This window comes from Lacerta agilis, chromosome 1 (genome assembly GCF_009819535.1).
Source record: "Lacerta agilis isolate rLacAgi1 chromosome 1, rLacAgi1.pri, whole genome shotgun sequence".
In the NCBI taxonomy this organism is placed as follows: domain Eukaryota; kingdom Metazoa; phylum Chordata; class Lepidosauria; order Squamata; family Lacertidae; genus Lacerta; species Lacerta agilis.
This window is the reverse complement of record NC_046312.1, coordinates 109,879,069-109,901,624: the sequence shown is the minus strand read 5'-3', so window position 1 is coordinate 109,901,624 and position 22,556 is coordinate 109,879,069. Positions and strand designations below refer to the sequence as shown.

The following is a 22,556-nucleotide window of genomic DNA, read 5'->3' as shown; positions in this document are numbered from 1 at the left end:
CCATTTTATTAAATATTCATATTGATTTTTAATGGTATTTTAATTCTTTCTCCTGTTTCTTATATTGCATTTAAATGTATAGGCATCTCCCCACTTGAATGCAATCAGCATGTGCGCTCCCGCTGACACACACGCCGAAAACAGTGCAAAAAGGGGGTGGAACAGGGCCAGAAGCGAAACGGGGTAATCCTCACTTATGCACATCCTGGTGATGTGCATGGCTGGCCCAAAATGGAACCCTCATGTAAATGGGGATTCCCCTGTACTACAATTCCATGGAATGCAATAAAATCTAATGTAAGAAAAAATAAGCAGCACTAAAAACACAATTAAAAATCATACAGTACAGTGCATTAAAATTGCTATAACAAGCTGAAAAATCATTAAGTGCTCCACTAAGATCCTCAGCAATTTTCAAGGGGTCTATGGGGGGGTGGGGGAGGGAAGGTTTGGGAACCACAGTTTTATAGGCACATGGGAAGCTTATAATGAGTTAAACCACTGGTCCATCTAGCTCAACAGGGTGACTGGCAGGAAACAGAAAGGAGCTTCTGCATACAAGTCAGAATGCTCTGTCACATGTGTGGTCCTCTCAATAGTTTTATTTTACTGCAACCAACAGGTAAATCCTCAACCTACTTGTCCTTCAACACTCAATGGGCTGTAGTCAACTAAAAAGTTCCATTAGGACAAGAGCTTTTGGCTATGCAGCGGAATTTCCCTTCCCTCTCCTTTCCCACTATCTGAATCTGCTCCAGAGGGTGGGGGAACCCAGAACATATTAGGAAGGGGACACATAAGGGATGTATGAGTAAAGGAAGCTCCGTTGTGTGGCCAAGTGTTTGTGCCAGTGGAAATGTTTGGATGCTGCCCAATTATCCTGCCCAAAAGTCCACAGCTCACAATAATCAATTTAGGAATAAAGGCTTAATATAGAAAATGCACGGTAGAAAGAAATGCTGATAAACCTGATTATAAATTTGCAACATCAACATGGGAAACAATTTTTGAAAGAGAGGCTCAGGTCCTGCACTACTGGATACGATAGCAAAACGATGTTTGTGCATTTTACCCATAAATAGTATATCTTTTTTCTAGCACATAATCTTCTGCATTTATTCATGCTGCAAAATGAAATTCTACAGCATGTATAAGTACTCTTGAACTGGCCAAATAACAAAACAGCCAATGGTGTCAACTTGGACAAAGGACTTTATCACATGCAAAGGAGTCTTTCTCTCCTCCACCCTGCAGCTCCCACTCCCACCCTTCAAAAACTCCTCTGGAGATTTAGGAGAACCGGTCATAACATATTTGATGGGTGGGAAAAGAGAAGGTGGAAGTCCAATTGAATCAGCTGATGTAATGTTTGATCTCACCCATAGGACACAATCCATCCAAAGTTCAGCAGTTTAAAGTCCTATTACTTCCCCGTTGATACCAATGGAATTAGAAGTGCTTAGGTCTGGAACATGCTTACAAAATTCCAACACCTCAGAACTTAGAGCTTACGCAATTGCAATATTGCCTTTTATTAATGGGATGAGGAGATCAGAATAGCCTCAGCCTCGCTCCCATATATGAGCTCCCTGCACACTCCCGCCCAGTGTCTTCACTAAGCTAATCGCTAAGTCAACGCCAATGCTTATTGCTAAGCAGAGTTTGTTTTTAAACTGGGTTTGAAAATTGTTAAAGAATCCTGATAAAGACCAAACCTTGGTTACAATTATGTTGGTTAGCAATGGTCTAAGCTATGAGTACGTTTTGCACATATGAAGACTGGGCCCTTGGGAGACAGAATGAATGCTCCTGCTCCCTTAACCATGGCTAAGAGATGGGCGCTGTTACATCTGAACTGACCTCGTGGCTTCATTCTACGTGAAAACAGCTGTAAAGAAACAGGAAGAACTTCAGTAGAACATCAAACTTACATATGATCCACTTCTCCATTGCATCCAGAGACAGGTATTCGCATGGCATCTGTTTGTAAAAACAAGCTGTCATCAGAAAATGACACATTGCAATCTAGTTAATACATGAGCTCCGGGTACAATACTTTAAACAAGGCTGATGAAATAATAACAACTCTCTAAGTGAAATCATTTATTTAGGGAAGGGCTGCTTCAGGGGTACAAAAGTGTTTAAAGTACACTTTCAGGACTTTTCCACCTTTGCTCTAAACCAACTCTTCCTGATCCTTTGTGTGGGCACACCCTGAAAAGGCACGGTCGATATGCTGGGCACAATTCTAACTTTAGGAGCTTATGGTACATCTTTTTGGTTCCAGGAACAAATGGACAATCTATGCTATGACCTAGCAGCCTGATGAGGCACACAGATCAAAATGATCTTAAATGATCTGAGATCCACCTGTTACCCACTCTGGCTTTGAGGCAGTGGGAAGACAGCTGGAGGACAGGTAGAGTAAAACTCATGGGAAGGTTATTCAAACACTAGCAAGAGACTACTATTGAGCCTACTCTGTGGTGAAGAAACTATTCTTCTGCATCTTCTCAGTGTCATTCAGCAGAGCTTTGGAAATCTGACCCAGGGGCAGATGCAACAGAACCTTTGGTATAATGTTGCAACACATTTGCAAGAAACTTTGAGGACAAAGTTGCCCATATCCATTATGACTTATGACTCCACTTCTTGTTCTGTCACCTTCCACAGAGAAGGCACGTGGAGAAGGGTCTCTGACGGTGAATGAAGTTCAGGTAGGTTCATATGAGCAGAGGTAACCCCTGAGGTATTGGGGTTCTGAGCTACATAAGGTTTTATATATCAAAAACATAACTCTGAATTGAGTTTGGAAAATAATTGGTAACTGGCACAGTTGTGACAGAATTAGTGCTAGGCACTCAGATCAAAGTCAGAAATCTGGCTGCCAAATTCCATGCTAGCTGCAGTTTCTAAACCATCTTCATCAGCTGCCCCACATATAACACATGGCAGTAATTAATCTAAAGGTTACTAGAGTGCAAACAGCAAAAGTTAGGGTCATATCTGGGCCACCAGCTGATGCTGATGGAAGGCACTGTATGCTATTGAGGCCACTTGTGCCTTGAGTAACAGTAGATCCAGAAGTACCACCCAAATGCACACTTGTTCCTTCAGGGGGAGTCTAACCTCATTACTTACACACAGGGGGGGGAGAGAGAGAGAGAGAGAGAGAGAGAGAGAGAGAGAGAGAGAGAGAGAGAGAGAGAGAATGAATAACCTCAGCTGGAAATTTTCAAAAGCAAACCTCACAAACTTTAAGTTCCACAGAATAGAATCAACGTATCGTACTGTGTCTGACTGTGCAGGATTAAGCATTGTGCTGGGAGCGCTGATGAGGCTCAAGAGTTGTGCGTTTCTCCATTGGTCAGCTGAGAGGTTCCGTCGAGGATAGACCATCTGGAGTGAGATTAGGGCATCTGAAAGAGCCTAGAACAGAGTAAATACAAACATATTGTTTTGAATGATTAGCAGTTACCAGTAAGTACAATAAATAAAATTTAATGTTTTTCTAATCTATTCCATTACAGTGGTACCTCGGGTTACATACGCTTCAGGTTACATACACTTCAGGTTACATATTCCACTAACTCAGAAATAACGCTTCAGGTTAAGAACTTTGCTTCAGGATAAGAACAGAAATCGTGCTCTGGCGGCGCAGAGGCAGGTCCCATTAGCTAAAGTGGTGCTTCAGGTTAAGAACAGTTTCAGGTTAAGAACAGACCTCCAGAATGAATTAAGTTCTTAACCCGAGGTACCACTGTATTACAGTACTCTCAAGCATCTAATGGTCATGTATTTCATGTCTATCCAACACGGTATGAGACAAATGCTGGGGCTTGATATATTCAATGGAACTTTCCTCTTCTAAGTAGACATCTTCAGAATTGCCATTAACCTCACAAACTATCATGGGTTTGGGTTGTAAAAAGGACCCTACAGTGGTGCCCCGCAAGACGAATGCCTCGCTAGACAAATTTGCCCCGCAAGGCAAATTTGTCAATGGGGCTGCCTCGCAAGACGAAAAAAATTGTTTTTCATCTAGCGAAAACCGCGATTTGCGTTGGTGCTTCACTAGACGAAAAAATCGCTAGACGAAAATATTCGCAGAATGAATTATTTTCGTCTAGCGAGGCACTACTGTATATGGAAATATCCTGAAGACTTTTCCCTTATAGTGCTAAATGAACTATTTAATTGCTTTAAATGCACACAGAAAGAGGGGAAAGCTTCACAATTTTATTAGAAAACTGCTTATCCTCAATTTTCTATTTTTTTAAAAAACTTATACACATTTATTTTTAGAAAAAAAGGGGGAGAGACAGTCAGATGGATGGTCAGAAAGAGGAAAAAGGCTTATACATACTTTACTATGCGGTACAAATTCCTCCATCATTTTCTTCAAAGGGTTCTCATAATCCACAATCATCTGGCCAAGACGTGGGTATTCCCTATCACTAAAAAAAGCAACAAACGAGATTAAGGAAAATGCATTGTATAACATGCCCCCAATCCCCACAAAAAGAGATTCAGTGTGCAATGCATTTTTACCTTGCTCCATGTGTCATCTCATGAGCATAGTTGTACAACCCTATGATGGCCTTCCGTTCTTCAATCCGAGACAGCAGTATCATTAGTGTTGTGTAGGTTATGATTAAATCTAGGTAGTTCTTTGTTAAATCAAAATTTACAGTCTAGAAATGAAATACAAAAAAAGTTTTTGTACTGTAACAGATTACTCATGTCATCTTCAAGTTCTAATCCTTCATACATTTCATATGCATTTGAAAAGTCTCACACAACTTAAAATGATCTATTAGCACCTATTAAACGTAGAGAAGCACCTTAAATATATTATCTTTATTTACTGTATTTGCTGTAGCACATTCTAAACACTAAAATGTGTAATAGGTTAGCACAACTCAATGGACTCACTCTTAGAGGATTCCAGGCTGAATGGCCTTTTCAGATATTTCCAAGAATTATGTTAGAAAGCAGTGCATACATAAAGGTCCAAAACTCCCAGTCAAAACTAATACATTGGAAGTGAGCTACAGCATCATTTGACCATTTCCCACCTTTACTGAAATTAGAGGAATAGGTCAAGGTCAATGTTTAAACAGCCACTTCAACTCCCAGTCCATTCATTTCCAGGCACAATTCTTAGCATTTATATTGATTTATAAAGGCCTAAGCTATTTAGGACTCAGGTCATTTTTTATCTCAGCTGTGCAGTGTAATCCTATGCATGTTTACTTGGAAGTAATTTCCCAATGTGTTCACTTGCGCTCGCTCCCTAGTAAATGTATTAAGAATTGCAGTTCAATTGAATTTTTAAAAACTTCCATGGACTTACAATATCAAAGAAGACTTGGCAAACATCAATAGTGTTCAGCAATTCACAGACATGGTCCTTGAAAACAAAAAGAGAAAGGAAAAATCTGATTGCTTACTGAAATCATTACTGGACATTTTTTCCTGAATTTAGAAAAAAAACACCCTAGCCAATAACAGAAATACTTTTTTAAAAAACAACAACATTTTTTTATAAAGATAGGTGCACATTATCCATTACTTTAACATAGAAAGCACTTTTAAAAAGCAATTCATAATAAATTATTTAATCTGCACTCAATGGTTGTGATATTCTATCAAGGCCTGCAAGAGCAGCTGAACTGTACTTCAGGTACCTTACCTTAAATTCCATAACATCAACAAATGTGAAGTAATATAAAGCCAGATTCTTCAGAATCTCTGATTTCTCTTTCTGCAGCTGAGCAAGCTGTTGCTACAAATCAAACACACACACACACATATAAACTAAACAGCTCTTGGAAACAAATGCATAATTTTAAGAAAGCTAAGGAATCATACTTGCAAGAAGCAGGTACACAAATTTTTACAGTGATCAAACGTTTACTGCTTTTCTCCAATAGCAAGGTCTTCATGGTTGTAACATATGAACAAACTATGGGGCACAATTCCTCCTGCCTTAAGCTCAATAAGTCACTCTCCCTCCCATTGATGCAAGCATCTGCCATTCTGCTGGCAATTGTCAAGAAAACAGGAAGCCAGTGCACTGCCTCCCCTTCCTGACCTCTGTCCAAGACAGACTCTGACCTGGAGAGGGAGGGCTAGATGGGCAAGTAGCATACAAGCTAGCTTCCCATTCCAGGAACTGGCAGCACACTGCTGCACATGCATACCTCCCTATCCACATGAGCCATGGGGTAGAAGGTAGAAGCAAGAATACACCTTTGGGCTATATGCAATCCTTCCAAGCATGTTAGAAGGTGATGGTGCCCACATTCTGCAACTAAACGCTTCTTCTAATAAGCGCCAACTACCAGATAATTAAGGGACCCAGGTGGCGCTGTGGGTTAAACCACAGAGTCTAGGGCTTGCTGATCAGAAGGTCGGCGGTTCGAATCCCTGCCACGGGGTGAGCTCCCGTTGCTCGGTCCCAGCTCCTGCCCACCTAGCAGTTCGAAAGCACATTAAAAGTGCAAGTAGATAAATAGGGACCGCCCCAGCGGGAAGGTAAACGGCGTTTCCGTGCGCTGCTCTGGTTCGCCAGAAGCGGCTTTGTCATGCTGGCCACATGACCCGGAAGCTGTCTGTGGACAAACGCCGGCTCCCTTGGCCTATAGAGCGAGATGAGCGCCGCAACCCCAGAGTCGGACACGACTGGACCTGATGGTCAGGGGTCCCTTTACCTTTACCTTTACTTTACCAGATAATTAGTATACATTAGTACCAAAATTATTAACTGTAAGTACTAGAGAGCAGAGAATGTTAAAAAGGTATTGGTTAAACGTGTAATTAGCCAAAGCAAAACCATTTATGAGCACAAATCAGCATGAAAAAAAAATAAGGACAGATTTCTTGAGGTGGGAAAAGAGGTGACGGCAGAGTTTACAGATTTTACTACGGAGAAAACAATACGCTTTAAATTCAGAACTTACCAAAAAGAATATCCAGGCAAAGCCACGTTAAGCATGCAAAATAAAATGTAGATACAAACATAAAATACAGTCACGGTTCTTTAAGCAGTCCCATATAACACAATATACATTAAAACACAAGCAACAAAAGAAACAAAGATGAAAAAGAAGCAAGAGGATAGCGTGTTAGACACTGGTGAGGAAATGGAAGAGAGACTATGAATACAAGGATGTTCAGTAGTTGTAAAAGTAGATTTTCACACAGTATTTTTCAGCAGTGCTCAAATGTGTTATTCCTGCAGAATACAAACTAATCAGTAGAAAGGGAAATAATAAAATTACACTAGTGAAGAATTAGAACATCTTCTTTCAACTTCCTTTATTATTATTTTTAAAAAATAGTTACATGCCCTTCAAATGTACAAAGAGCATTTAAAAAACACATATGTATGCCACACAGTTGTGAGCATAAACTAGATAGACAGTGTCTTCCACAAAGTTACCCAGGGATTTTCACTGATATTTTCATTGACAAATATCACACTTTAAAATTACATTCTTCCATTTGACATTAATAGAGAGAAAAAAACTTTTAGCCAAATTCAATTTTCATGATACAGATATGGATCACAAAAATGGAAAGAATCCCTGTTTCATAAAAAAGCTGATTCTCATAGTCAAGAGAAATATGAAATTGAAGCTTGGCATCTCATGACTCCGGGCTACTGTAAAAATGAAAAATCTGGCCCACTCTAGGTTTTTTTTGTATCAAGGTCAGTGTGGCCATCCATTTCTACTTTGTCTTTACATAGACGTCTTATATCAATGTCAAAAAGCAATAAGAACATTTCCAGTATAAAATAGACTGAAGTCTAATGGAGCCCGCAGGCAGCATATTTATGTAAAATGAAATTTACATATTTTGCATGTAGACGAATGTTCAGCATAATCTATGTTTAAATAGTATGTAGAGCCAATTAGACTTCAGTGTATTTTGTACTGGAAATGCTGTCATTGCTCATGTCTGGGTCTATGTCAAGAAGAAATGCATGACCAGTTCCACTACTTTGATACCACAGAATAATCAAAATATTAAAAGAGGGTGGCATCAGCAACAGAATCTTGATAAAAGTTTATCTTTTGAGAAAAATGAAAAGTAAATATTGTGGGCCCAAATTCAGGAGGGTCTGTATGGTTCTCCAACTCATGAACACATAAAAAGTCTAGTATGATTAAAGGCCTTTTCACAGTCACCTTCTTTCATATGCATCTAGGTAAATAACTCTCTCTTGACATATGTATTACTTAAATCTCAATCATACACACACATTCTGCAATTGGATAACATCATACGACATCGTACTGGGTAGACATAAATAAGAACCGGGGGGGGGGGGGGATCAAGGAAAAGACACTGAAAGACCACACTGAGCATTATACAGCATAAGACAGTAGCTTAACCACATTAAAATGTACATACTGTTAGACTGGTTTTGATTATTGTTCCTTGCTTCGTAATGAAACAATGAAACAAAGAGCAGTTAAGTGTATCAATTTGCATTACTCAATCTTATGGCTATATCCTTATATATAATAGTAGAATATTTATACAGAAAAGTATCAAAAAGGAAGGTTGTTTTCTGAAAATATTTATCACTTAGTGAAGTATTTATTTCACCAAAACTATCAAACCACTCAGCCTTTTACAACAGTTTTAAATGTTTTATGTTTTTTGTAGTCAAAAAGCAGGACTAGTAATTAATTCAACTTAAAGGTATTTACTCATACCTTTCCCGAATTAATGTTACTAACTGATCCTAAAACAAAATAAATAATTTAAAAAATTCCTTCCAGTAGCACCTTAGAGACCAACTAATTTTGTTCTTGATATGAGCTTTCGCGTGCATGCACGCTTCTTCAGATAGTGTGCATGCATATGAAAGCTCATACCAACAAACTTAGTTGGTCTCTAAGGTGCTACTGGAATGATTTTTTTTATTTTTATTTTGTTTTGACTATGGCAGACCAACACGGCTACCTACCTGTAACTGTAACTGATGCTAGTCATTACATGCCTTCAGATAGGGGGCTGATGAAAATATTAAGACTCCATCTCAGACTACTTGTAACAATTTTTTTCAGGAAATTTTGTCCAGTTAGATCTATAAGCCATACTCTTCACCTGCAACATATGCCAAGATTCAAAGAACCACAAAACCAGTCCTGTGATCCCAAGAGAGCTTTAGACTCACATCTTCCCCCCTTTTTTTCTTTTTAACCTCTCTGGCCTCCCAAACACTGGATGACACTGCTTTTGAAACAGAGGACTTCAATAGTAGTTTGGATTGGGGGGGGGAGCAGTGGGGGAATTAGCTGGAAATTCCAGTGCAACAGGAATTTCACTTACCATAACATGTGTGATGACAAGGTATGAGTCATCCCACCAATGCTAGAGCTGCAGAGGTGTGTGATCACTTGGGAGTTGAATGATGACCACCTTCTCCCCAACATAAGGAGAAAAACTTGCAACCGGTTGGCTGCTGAACTGCTACGGAGCCTGGAGCACCCCACCAGCATCTCCCCTCCCACTTTTGCAAGTTTGAAGCAGGGCTGGGGTCTGTCCCTGGCCTTATACATCAGGCAGATAGCATACCAGAAGTGAGTGAGCATGTGAACGTCAAGCCTGCTTCTGGACTCTGCCTACTGCACATATTACCTATAACCTAGGACTGTATGTGAACAGCACAAGTAACAAGTATAGTATAATAATTAGTATAATTAACCCTGTTCTTTTTTACAGTTCTAATACAATCAGATATCTGACTACTATTCTGTTACCATTGCTGAGAACCAGCTGCTTTTGGTCCACTGTCACCTGGTGGTAGCCATTCTCTCAGGCTACCTGAACTATTTCTATTTTATCTGGTTCTACAATAAAGCTGACTATAACTTTAAAAACTGTTGCCTGTTTGGTTTTTTCCTCCTCCTTCCTCATCCCATTTTCACTGAGTGTTATATCTTTCATATTGTAAGCCTGAGGGCAGGGATTCTCTTACTACTAATCTTTGTAAGCCCCTTGGAGAGCTTTTCCAGTTAAAGAACAGGGCAAAATTGCTTTAAAGAAGCAAGCCAAGTAAATGTGGGCAATATTCAATGGGTTGTTTGGTTATTTTCTATCCCTATCTAAAATTCCACGGGGCTTTGTGATTCAACACATCTTTTTGGTCTCAGCACCAAGCTGGTGTGTGTGTGTGGATTAGTTATTCTACATGTGGGATTTCAGATAGATTTCTAAAAATTGCCTAAGTAGGCTACTTGTCCAATATTCCATCAAATAATATCAGTATTATTCTGCACGTTACGCTGCCAGAAAAAATGCAAATGTTTTAAATTATTCATTCAAGATCTTGTCTACAGGATTTCAACCTAATATTAAAATAAAGCTTGGATCTTTAGTGTTACAGCAAGTATTCCAGAATGGCTCGTTTTCATGCTTAGCCTGAGGGCTTCTCTTTAAATACAGATATAAACCCCATTAAAGTACCATCTCAGCTTGCTCCTAGTTAAACAGCAACTGATTGTTTAAAATTATTTAATACAATCCTGCAAGAGAGAGTTCAAAAAGGGGAAGATTTCAGTGGTTTTGCTTCTAAGAGAGCTGGAGTACAGAAAGTATCAGGAACCCAAAACAGCTCAATAAAAGAAACTGAGAAAATCAGAATAGGGGGAAGTGTACTTCAACTCTTTCACCACAGGTTTTAGACTTTTAGTTGTCTTCTTATAGATAAGACAGATGGCATACCACAAATATGCATCCCCGCCCCATGTAAATATTACAATGGCACACTTATTACAGTTTGATTCCAGGATATCCTAGAGAATAGCTTTTCAACCCTTTTGAGTCCACGGCTCCCTTGATCACCTACATTCTTTCTGCGGCTCCCTGTGGGGCTCTGGAACCCAGTTATGTCACCCCTTGCCTGCAGAGCTGGCAGCCCCTCACTCCTTTTCGAACACCCTTCCTTGTGGAGTATTCCCTCAGCCTCCTCTCCTATCCTCTCTCCTTGGGAGTGCTTCAAGCAGCTGTCGCCACTGCCCCCAGTCTCTGAACCGCCCGCCCCAGAGAGAGCTGCCTCCTCAGGGGCCTGGGAAGAGGATGCCTTGGCGGCCCGACGGAAACTGGCCAAAGGTGAACATGAGGCCAGCACCATACCTTGGGAGGCAGCAGTGACAGCATTTTTAATGCAAATTGGAAACTAAGCTAATAATGCCCATCTGCTAAAAAAAAAAAAACACCAAAGATCCATTTGCTACTCAAATCAGTAGAACTTCAACTGTCAAATAAATATATTTATACTGAGAGGTATCCAATGAAGTAGTTCTGTTAGCGGAAGGATTTCCGTTTGTGCAACGGAATTTTCCCTCCCTCTCCTCTTTCTGCAATACCTCCCATACCTGCTCAAGTCTGCTCTGGAGGGTTGAGGTAAACCCCAGAAAAGATTGGGCAGGGGCAGAAGAGGATAAGGAGGGGAAATTATGTTGTGCAGACAGACGTCCTTGTGCCAACAGACTTACTTCATTGGATACCAACCACTGCATCCTTCTGATCCAAAGAACTCTGAGCAAAAAGAGGAAAAGTATTATTGCTATTCTGTGAACTCTTGTGCAAGACTTCTCATAGAACAGTATCACAGTTGCATTGCATTACTGTATTAGAAACAAGGTGAATGAGGAAGATACAGGCTCCAGTGGGTTACAAAAAAGTACTGAAAGTGCTTCTGTAAAGTCTTACATAAGAACTTACACAAAAAGGAAGTGAGCTTCTCTGGATTGGAGCTCACTTTTCTCACATTATTCTTCCACTACATCAGAAACAACCCTTCCATGAGCACATAATACTCTCTGCTAGCAGAACACTTTTGGATCTAAGCCATTATGTTTGAAGATATGGTGTCACATATGAAATTGTGGGTTGGCAAAATATCTCTGCTTAGTAACTGGCCCTGCTTGACATTTGGCAATCAGTATCACTGAAATAAAAAGTACTAGATGTATTTTAACGTTACCTAATAAATGACCGTAAGAGAGGGAAGAACACTAAAAATACCAGTGCTTAATAACTGTATTTGAAACTTGAAATCTCAAGCACTCATGCAAACTATTGCATGCAGAGAACATGCAAACCCATTACCTGCCTCCCCTTTCCACCTCTGAGAAGAAAACAAACATGTAAAAATATCTTCCTCTCAATTTTCATTATAAAGAAATCACAGTTAATGAAGAGTTTACTGCATTACAACCAGAATTCAACTAAACAGTCTTAAATTGCTTTGATCCCATTTTAATTCAAGACATGAAAATCAATGTAAAAGGAACAACATGGCAACAGCAAAACCAAATTATCTGAGGACAAGCAAGGAAACTGAACAAGGCAGGGATGAGAAACCAGTAGACCTCCAAAAAGTTGTTGGATTCCAACTCCTATCAGCCCCAACCAGCATGGCCAGTAGTAAAGAATGATGTGAGCTGGAGTACAGCAACTTATGGAAGGTCACATCTTATGGATTGCTTTAAGTCGAGTAAAGCCCTTGTTCCAACTTTCCTGAGACATGCAGAGTCATCCAGTTCTAAGACTGACTCCACAAGAACTGGAACTGTTTCAGTTTGGAGGATTACCTAAACTGGAAGCCTCCTGGTCAACTGTTTTCCAGTAGTAAGTCATTTCCATCTTCTGTGAAGATACGTTGCACTTTCCATTCTTAAGAAAAACCCCAGAGCTTTATTCCACAATGGGTTTGTTAATATACTGAGCTGTATATACGTAGACTTTCAATGAACTGTCCATAAAAGAAACTGACTGACAGCACTCACTCCAAGGAATGTAACATGCAACTGAAAGCCTTTTATGAATTTCTGCCATCAATTCAGCATCTTACAAATACTCATACTTAAATTCTGTTTTCAGAAACACTGCCATGCACTGTCTAGGATTATTATATTCCAAATTTCACAAGGCTTCTGCCCCTTTATAAGAATTGTAAATCTTAAAACTCAATCCAGGACACTTTCCCCATAATTCAGCCAACAGAAAAAGCTGCAGCTGTGGAACACCTGCCTTTTATACAGTACTGGTTCTTCTGGCATATTATCAACACACTACTGAGATTTAACCAGTGTTAATATCATTCTGTGCTTCCCTCATCCCACCCAATGGGCATTGCCATTAGCAGAACTGCCAGGTAATAATTATCAAGCAAATCCAAATATTTACAGTGTTGTATCATTACTTACATTGTTGTTGCGTGTTTCGACAGCTGGAAATTTTCTGACAATGAATTTGACAGCCGATTCAAGATTTTTGTCAATAAGATATGATGGTTTTGCTTTTGGGTCTCCACATGCCTATGGAAGAAAATGAGAAGAAACAAAACTAAACATATATTCTTTTCACTAAATACTATATACTTTTAGCTGATCTCCAATTAGAAACTAGATGGACTTCTTTAGCTTTTTAGTGAGCAGGTGAAAAAAATGAGTGGGGATTCTCACAGCTGGATGTAATGTGACACAGTACAGAGATGCTCCTCTACTGGAAAAAAATGCATGGAAATTCAAAGCAGTTAATGCAGAACAGCAGTGAAGGGGAAGTTCAGTCTTAAAAGAAGAAATGGAAACTTTGGCTAGAAGTAAAGCATGAGGTAGGTTCACCATGTATTTAGTGGTGCTAATCAACTGGTAGAAAACTCTAGCTGTCACCACCTATACAGGGCAGTGCTGCGCTTATTGCATTATTAGTGTAATTTATCTGAAATAAAGAACCAAGCAATATGTAGTTAACAGTAGTTCACCTGCGATTTCTAATATGCTAAACAACTTGGAGTAGTTCAAATGGAGTAGAACTATTTAAATTACATTTTAACAAGCTTATAATTAGGCACAGCTTCTGAACCTAGAGCCACATTCATTATATTTAGGCCTACAAACATGCCACAGCCCCACAAAGAGTTACTTCCATCACAAAAAGCAAGTATTTATGTGGATTTGGTATTGTCATTCCCCATTGAAGTCTACTGTTAGTTAGGTGTGTGGCAAGAAAAAAGTTGACTATTAATGGCACAAACAGCAGGCATGTTTCATTGCCACATGTTATTTTCTTATCAGCTTGCTTCCTACGGCATGAATTTAATTTGTATAGAGCGGCTGCATACATTTGCTGAAGGACTGTAATTGGACTGCTGGTAGAGTGTAACTAATGTGCATGTATCAAATAGATTGCACCACAGACTGAATGGTGAGTCCATCTGTACTTTAATTTGGATATTTCAGTGATCTCAAAAAAGACATTACAGTACTCTCTAAATTACCTGTCACACAATTCTGTTCCTACACAGCTTGTGATCCCTTGTAAAAGTAGAACTCTTTTTTAAAAAGTGCTACATTCTAACATATAGTTAAGACAAGCTGGGACAGAAAATGGTGTATAGCTGAACTGTGTAATTAACACACCAGTGTTACATACTCAGAAGAACGCTGTGCAGCAATCCAAAATCCCTTCCTAGATACAAAATTCTAATTTAATAGAGAATTTGTGGCTCATGCAAATTATAACATGCTATGCATTTTTACACAACATAGTGAAATGCCAAGATTATTAACTTTTCTACAGTTGTGTCGTGAATTATAGAGACAGAAGTCATGAAGTATGAGACTGATCTGAAAGTGGGCAGAGGGAAGGTGAAAAAGCTTTGCAAACCTTCCATACTTGTCCTTGCTGGGGAAGCATTGCAATGAAAAGAGAGAAGATTACACATAAACAAAAAAAATCTTGGATTCCCACAAGCATTATGTCCAGAAAAGCAAACTACCGTATTTACTCAAATTAAATGCTCAACTTTTTTGGCCAAATTACGTTCTGAAAATCAAGGTGTGCATTAGATTCAATGGCACATTTACATTCACCAGCAAATAATTTTTTTTTGTTTTGTTTCAAGGTTCTGAAAATTGAGGTGCGCATTAGATTCGATGGTGTATTAGACTCAAGTAAATACGGTACTTCTATTCAACAAAGTTAAAGTCAAGTGCTGGCATAATTAAGTATTTCTACTTACAGGCAGCATTCTAAAAGGCACTATTTCTATTACATATATGGTGTTCAAAATGTGTGTACAACAATTTCCAATGCACAATATGTTGTATCACATCAGCTTCCAATATATTTATTCTGAGCAAGAGAGATAGGTTGGAAAGAAACAAAGTTTAGAGCAAACAGCACATGCAATTTTTAGGAGAGCAACTAACTATCAGTGAAATATTACATACCTGAAATAGAAACGGTAGCCAAGAATGAAAAAACAAACAGTCATTATAGTGGAATCCTAATGCTACCTTTATACAAAATACTGTACAGCTATGATCGTCAAAAATATGTCTGACCTTTACATAGGATGGTTTTCAAATGAGTTAGTCAACATGCCTGTTTCCTACAGTACAGAAAAAACACACTGGCTACCATTCTTAAACCAACTTAAAAGTAATATATTTACACTTTTTAAAAAACCTGAAATTACAACGTCATGTGCACTGGTATGCAATACAGAGAACCATAAAATAAAATATAAAACTATGATTTTATATGTAGTTTAATATTTCAGTTTGGCTAATGTTTAGTCTATAGTGGGGATAGGCAAACCCCTGACCACTGGTCCTGTTAGCTAGGGATGAAGGGAGTTGTAGTCCCAAAACATCTGGAGAGCCGAGTTTGCCTATGCCTGGTCTTCAGTGTCACTCAAAAGTGAGATGGAGCACCATTTGCTTGGCTTCTCTAATTTCCAATATTGGTGAAGCTGGCTAAGACTGATGGGAGTTCAAATTCAACAATATGTGGAGGCCCACCCCTGAACTAATGGCTTCAGTTGTCAGATATTTGTCCCTGTATTCTGGCAAGTAATGTAAAGAAAAGCTGTTAAGATAGCAGAATGGATCTTAAACACTGCCCCAAACATATACTTGACTCCCTGCTAGAAGTATTCAGGGAAACAAAGTGGAAATCGCCATTTTATGAAGAAAATACCTCACTAGAAATTTGAGGCTGTTTGTCTCTTCAATTTAACTTAATACTACAGTATCCTCACGTGTCCATATTTAACACATGAAGTTGCCTTTTACCAAGTTAAACCATCACTACCATCTAACACATTATATAATGTACTCTGGACGAACAGAAGCTCACCAATGACTCAGGTAAGAAGTCTTTCATATCTCTGCTACCTTCTTTATGGAGCAAACCTCTACATGCAGACCATGCACTCCATTCGTTATGACACAACATAACTACTCACAATTGTGATACACGATCACAAAGTATTGTGAAGGTCCAATTAGCGAAAAGAAACCACAACACATTGCTTACAAACGCAGAGCACACATGCACTACACAGGTCCAAAGGGAATTAAATATTGTTACAAAACTGTCAACTGATCTCCAAAATCCAGGCCTATCACCATTATTACTGGAAACTATCACAAATATTCTGATATTAAAAGAAATTAGGCAAAAAAGTTGCACAGCACAGTTCAAATTAAACCCTCTTCTGTGGGTATACAGAGTCATTGATGTACAAGATAACAAAGAAGCAGTCCTCAGTTTGTTTATGATCTGCATTCAAAGCAAAAAAATAAAATGGAATGATAGACCTGGAAACTAATAGAATTGTGAGCTAAATAGAAAATGTAAGTATCCATAGTTTTTGCTCTATTAAAAAGTATTGTGTCCCAGTCCAACTCAGCCAGAATTGCATGAGTTGACCTGTGAAGAGCGGGCAATGCTTCGGGGCAGATGGCTGGGCTAAATGGCCTTTGATTCTCCATGACTAACTGAAGAGGCTATAGCCATTTCTAAGGCATAGGTCTGCAAACAGCTATTATGATGAATTAGAATTGCAGCCAAGTAGGAGGTAGATTGAACTGTTTGGGTACAACAGCAACAAGGCCATATTATAGCACACACTAGTTTTGTTGTAAATGCAGAACAATTCTTTAGTCAGCAACTTCTTCCCAATACCAACAATTCCAACTGTCATAAAAAGAGGTCAGTCAGTCGACAGATCTCAACAGTAACCAAAGAAGCTTTTGTAACTAAGAACGGAGTTGGGCCCTTATCTACCAAACATTCTGCCACACTAGTAAAAAAAAAGTAATGTGTATGAGGGGGCTAGTAATTGCAGATTTATTTGCAGGGGGTGCTGGAGCATGAAATCTTTGAAACAGGAGTATACGATGATTCAATACTATACTTACTTTAAATAAAAGAGCAACATTTTCTTTTTCAACTAGTTCTTTTTGAACTATGTCCACAATCCAGACAAGCAAACACCTGACTTTACATCTCCAATGGGATTTTCAACTTGCTACAAAGCCGACACATCATGTGGCCAACAACTAATTAAATTCAGGGGAATTTCAAAATGCAGTGGACGCTTGGGTTGCAAACGCGATCCGTGCGGGAGGCGCGTTCGCAACCTGCGCCGCTGCATCTGCGCATGACGCAATTCGGCGCTTCTGCGCATAGCATGATTTAGCGCTTCTGCGCATGCGCTGAAACCTGGAAGTAACCCGTTCTGGTACTTCCGGGTTCGGCATGTTGGTATCCCACAGCGAGCGCAACCCAAGGTATGACTGTAAATTTGAGGTTAGTAACAGGGACACTGCAGCTGTTTTCTTAAAAATAAAAAACCAGAAGACTAACACATTCATCTCTCTAGCTACACCTAAAGCAGATCCTGGTAGGTTGAGGTTGATGACAAAGGCTACTAAAGGTCCAAGTTTGAGAAGATGATTACAATTGCCACAGTACATCCAATGAAGAACAACAAGAGCTGTGTCTTAGAAACAATTTATTTCTATGAGAAAATAGGCATGAAGACTTCATCTGTCAAGTCAGAATATTACTTTGAAAAATAATTTGTGCACTGTGCTATGAAGGAAAATTGCATTCACTAATAAACTATGAATGTCTTGGTATTTCCAAGATATACTTCCTTCTTCTATACAGTAGTACCCTGGGTTACGCACACCCCGTGTTGCGGACGTTCGAGTTGCGAATGCCCGCAACCCGGAACTGTTTCCGGAGCGCGTGCAACCCCCGGATGCGCAGAAGCGTTCTGCGCACTTCGGGCATGCACAGAAGTGCTCAAATCGCGCCACTTCCAGGTTTTCTTTTCTGTGCGTTCATGATACGCACACCCGCATTATGTACCGTGACCCGGAATGGATCGCGTGCATAACCTGGGGTAACACTGTACTAACAATTAGCTCTTTCGTTAGCCAGCGATGTGGATTTTCCTGAAAAGTTTCTTAAACAAATAAGCGTAATCTGCACTGCAAAAATTTTCAGTTTGCATCAGAAAATTTTCTAACTCCCTAATTTAACATTCATTGTACTTGTATTTTTTAGAACTGCCATGCTAGTTCAAAATTTGCAATTGGTCCCCATTCTTCGCTACTAATGAAATTATGAAATGGAAATTTCTCCAAGAAAAAAAAGCATTAAGAAAAAAAAATCACCCCAAATCACTGCTTAGAGCAGTGGTGAAGAACCCTTTTCAGCAGACTGAAAAAAAGCCAGAGTTTCTCATTTTGTCTGAACCAGATGCAAACCTAACACTTTGCTATGACTGAGGAAGTTAGAATACGACATATTTCCCCATGATGACATATTTCCCCATGCCCTGGTTGAGCTAGCTTTAAAACACCAAAATAACTCAGCTGGGTGTATCCGAGACAAAGCTCTGCTGGCGTACGTTGTGCCAGTGTGGCGAGGGGGAAAATACATTGTCAAGAGTGGGAATGTTTGTATCAGAGGCAGGGAGAAATTTAAAACAAAGTCATATTGCATGTTATTAACAACCTTCATTCACTGGTCCTGCCCACAGAACTTGGTTAAACTTGCACCTGCATTTTTGGTGGTGCAACTGAATTTACCCTCTAGGAGCCAATGGACAGGCAGAAAATGAGGGTTTACACTGCTCTTCCCCAAAAAAGAATTCCTGCCATTCTGGTAAAAAAAACAAAAACAGTTAGAATCCAGCTTAACTGTGCTATCTTATCTGTTCTATGACATAGCTGCCTGTTAGGATTGCTCTGTTCATATCTGTTAATAAACCAGAATGTGACCCTGTTTCATTCACCTAGCTTGTTAACTGACATTAGCCAAGAGTTCGATTTCAAAAGAAATAATGAACTTGGCTGGTGAGCAACAGTGGGAAAGGAGAAGCAAGGGAGGAGCACACAGCCACAGCTTGCATAAACCATGGTTTATAAAGCCCTGGAAGATAATCCAGAGACAGCCATAGCATCTCCCTCTTTTCAAATAAGGTTGATTTAATAGCTATAACAAGCCAGTGCATTAGATGGTTTTCATGAGTATTCTTGCTGTTGCTGTTTTTAATGCACAGTGTTAACATAAAATAGATGGTTTTATTTAATCAACACTGTACTTTATATTGCCCTGAAAATACAGATAAATTAACTCTTCTTGGCTAAAGAGATTACATTAAACAAAAAAACTGTGAGCCTGAGCTATTGCAGCTAGCACATTCCCAAACCCTATTGCTCTAGTTAGAATAAAATTAACAACTTGAGGCAGGAATTGAATGGGCTGGGTGGGGAAGAGTTTCATTTTAGGTCAGGAGAGGTAATAATATACACATATAAATTAGGTGTGAATTCAAAAAAATAATCCAGTCAATTTTTAAAATTATACAATAGGGAGCAGAAACTCTGAAAATCAATGGGGTTTCAAAACTTAACTTTAGCCAGAACAGGCCAACTCTCAGCAGCAATTACTTCCTCTTTTCTAAATGAAGAAAAAATCTTAACCAATTTATCTAACCGCAATACCACATATTGTGTAGCAAACCTTTCTTGTTAAAAAAAAAACCCTACAAAACAAAACAAAGCAAAACTACTCAGTGGTAGTGGAGACACGTCCTTTCCTCCTGCAGTAAACTACTGGTAGCTGTGTGGCAAGCAGAAAGGATACTTAGAAAAGTTCTCTCCTTGCTTTCAGAGGGCTTTTGCAAGGTAGTAAATTCTGACTAAACATCAGGAAGAACTTTCCGTTGGTAAGAGCTGTTTGCTGATAGGAATAGACTCTTTCGGAAGGTGGTGGATTCCCCTTCCTTGAAGGTTTTTAAGCAAAGTTGGATGACCATCTGTCATGGATGCTTTAGCTGAAATTTCTGCAATCCAGGGGGTTGGACTAGATGACCCTCATGGATCCCTTCCAACTTTGCAAATATGTTTCTAAGATTCTGTAACCAGTGTTAAGTAACCCTATGTACTTCAGAATTTATGTAACTTGCAGAATATAAAGTTCACCTAGTCCCAATTGCTTGCAACAATTTCAGCACTCAACAGGCAGTATGTAATACAGTATGCAAAAAGTTTTTTGCTGCCCATGAAAAAAGAACACCATCTCTGTCTACCCCTCTTTCCGTAGAGTTGAAGTCTTTAAATCAATCAGAGTATGCTTTATGCAGCTTGAAAATTTAAAGACCCTGACAATACATAATATATAAAAATAGCATTATTCAGTGTCAAGAAAATTGACAGTGAATTCTCATTTTTTAAAAATCAAACCTTGTGGTGACCCTAGGAACATTCATATTAAACTCACTAGGACTTATTTTTCACCAATATGCCTAACTTTGACCTGCTTAATATATCAGGGGTGGAATTTTTAACATCACTCAAGAAAAACGAGTATTTCAGAAATATTTTATAATTTTCATAGTACAGGTGCAGCAGATAAAATCATGACCAGAAAAACAACCAATTGTTATTTTTGAACATTCTGTCTTAATATTTTGCAATTGACAACTCTCACAACAGTACAGGATTGTTAAAGCACTCTGTGAGGGGCAGGTGGGGGAGAACAGTGCATTGATTTTGTGCAGGGCATTAATACTGTGGGTTGCATACAGAGTGTGCCAAAACTACCAGAAGCATAGCCTGTCAGCAATATTTTAACTTTCAAAAATGTACCCTTTTTTGGCTAATCCAACTAACCAAAGAAAGCACCTGCTATTGAAACCTTCTGCACCAAGGTTCACTGGAACCACCTGAATGTTCCAAATCCAGTTTCACTTCCAATGAGCAAGGGTCCAAATCGTATTTCCCCCACCCCACCCGCTTTGTCATTATTTGGACCGCCAGTACTGTATTAAGAAGAGGTTAATCCTGCCTCTCTCTCTCTCTCTCTCTCTCTCTCTCTCTCCCGTTGCATGACTCACACACACAGTGCAGGCTCCATCTACTACCTTCCCTCGATTTGTGCGCCCAAGTCATTATAAATCACATACAGTACTCGACAAGGAAGGCGGCGGCGACCCTCCTCTGAACCCATTTTCTGAAAAGGCGCGGGGGGGGGGAGTTGATGCTGGGGGAAAATTGACCTGGTCGAGGATTTGGGGGGGGGGGGAGGTGGTCCTTCCCCAAAAAAAAACCACCTCCCCCTTCCCGATAACATCCTCCTTTTCCATGGGGTATGTGGGGAGGGGAGAGGAAGACCAGATGGATAAAACCAGATGGTGCATCCGGCGGCCCGATCCCACATTTTTAACCCCTCCTTCCTCCCCACAGGGCCTTGGCGCAAAGGAAGCGCCTCCACCCCGGAGCCGAACAAGTCCCCACACCCAGAAGGCCTCGCTGACTAAGATGCCACTACGACGGCGGCGGCCTCCTTTTCCCTTCCCCTCGCTCTCGGGAAAGGCGCGAGAGAGCCAGTTTTAGGCCGGAGAAGCCGCGCTCCCCTCAGCCGCAGCCCCGCATCCCCGGCCATTTCCTCCCAAGCCCCGCAGCCGGGCCCGCGCACCTTCTTGATGTTGTAGAGGCGGGTGAGCATGCCGACGCCGCGGTCGTTGAGGATGGTCAGCTTCTCGGCCAGCTTCTGCTGGCTGGGCTGCAGCACCGAGCGGGACATCCTGACGGAGGGCGGTTAGGCTCTTCTTTTTGCGCGCGCGGCGGCGGCCGAGGAAGAGCGAGCGGACGTTGGGCCGCGTCGCTCGCGCTGAAGGCGGCGGCGGCGGCGGCAGCGGAGGGGAAGACGGCTGCTCCTCGCTTGCGCACTCGCGCTCGCCTCCGCCAAGCCGACGCGCCTCCCCTCAGCCGCGCTCACAGCAGCGCCGCAGCCGCGGCCCGGCTTGGCCAGCCGTCGCCGCCGCCGCCACCCTCGTCGTCGTCCTCCTCTCGGCCACCGCCAATCTCGGGCTTCGCTAGGCGTGGCGGCGGAGGAAAGCAGCGGCAGCGGAGGCGCTCTCTCTCTCCCTCTCCACCCTCCCCTCCACCCCGCCGCTGCTGCCCACAGAGAGGCTGGGCTCCGGCGCCCCACGTGACCAGGCGCCTCTCTGCTGCCCCTCCAAGGTGAGGCGCTCTCGCTGTCACGTGGGAAACGGGGAAGTGGCCGGGGGGGGGGGGCGGCGGCGGCTGTGAAAGGCAGCCGGGGCAAGTTCCGAGGGACACCCGTTCTGGCGCGCAGCAGCGGACGATCTGTCTCATATTCCTTTCGGGGTTTTTTTTTTTAATCCGGTATGCTGCACGCCCTCCCGACATTTC

The 22,556-nt window shown here is 40.8% G+C and overlaps 1 protein-coding gene across 7 annotated transcripts in view; it reads right to left on the bottom strand.

Moving 5' to 3' along the window:
• NCKAP1 (NCK associated protein 1) overlaps window positions 1-21,975 on the bottom strand; it is a 45,538-nt gene extending 23,563 nt beyond the window's left edge. For 2 of the 7 annotated variants that reach the window (XM_033166879.1, XM_033166897.1), the window contains exons 1-8: window positions 21,817-21,975; window positions 13,236-13,346; window positions 5,696-5,788; window positions 5,357-5,413; window positions 4,552-4,694; window positions 4,367-4,457; window positions 3,292-3,429; window positions 1,932-1,980 (exon numbers count right to left, since the gene is read on the bottom strand). In XM_033166879.1, the coding sequence (XP_033022770.1) occupies window positions 1,932-1,980; window positions 3,292-3,429; window positions 4,367-4,457; window positions 4,552-4,694; window positions 5,357-5,413; window positions 5,696-5,788; window positions 13,236-13,346; window positions 21,817-21,924 (790 nt within the window). In that variant the 5' untranslated portion in view covers window positions 21,925-21,975. Of the gene's footprint in view, window positions 1-1,931; window positions 1,981-3,291; window positions 3,430-4,366; window positions 4,458-4,551; window positions 4,695-5,356; window positions 5,414-5,695; window positions 5,789-13,235; window positions 13,347-14,697; window positions 14,716-21,816 lie in introns of all 7 variants that reach the window. The other 5 variants (XM_033166889.1, XM_033166906.1, XM_033166854.1 and 2 more) reach the window with 4 other exon arrangements.
• Between the last annotated feature and the right edge of the window lie 581 nt (window positions 21,976-22,556).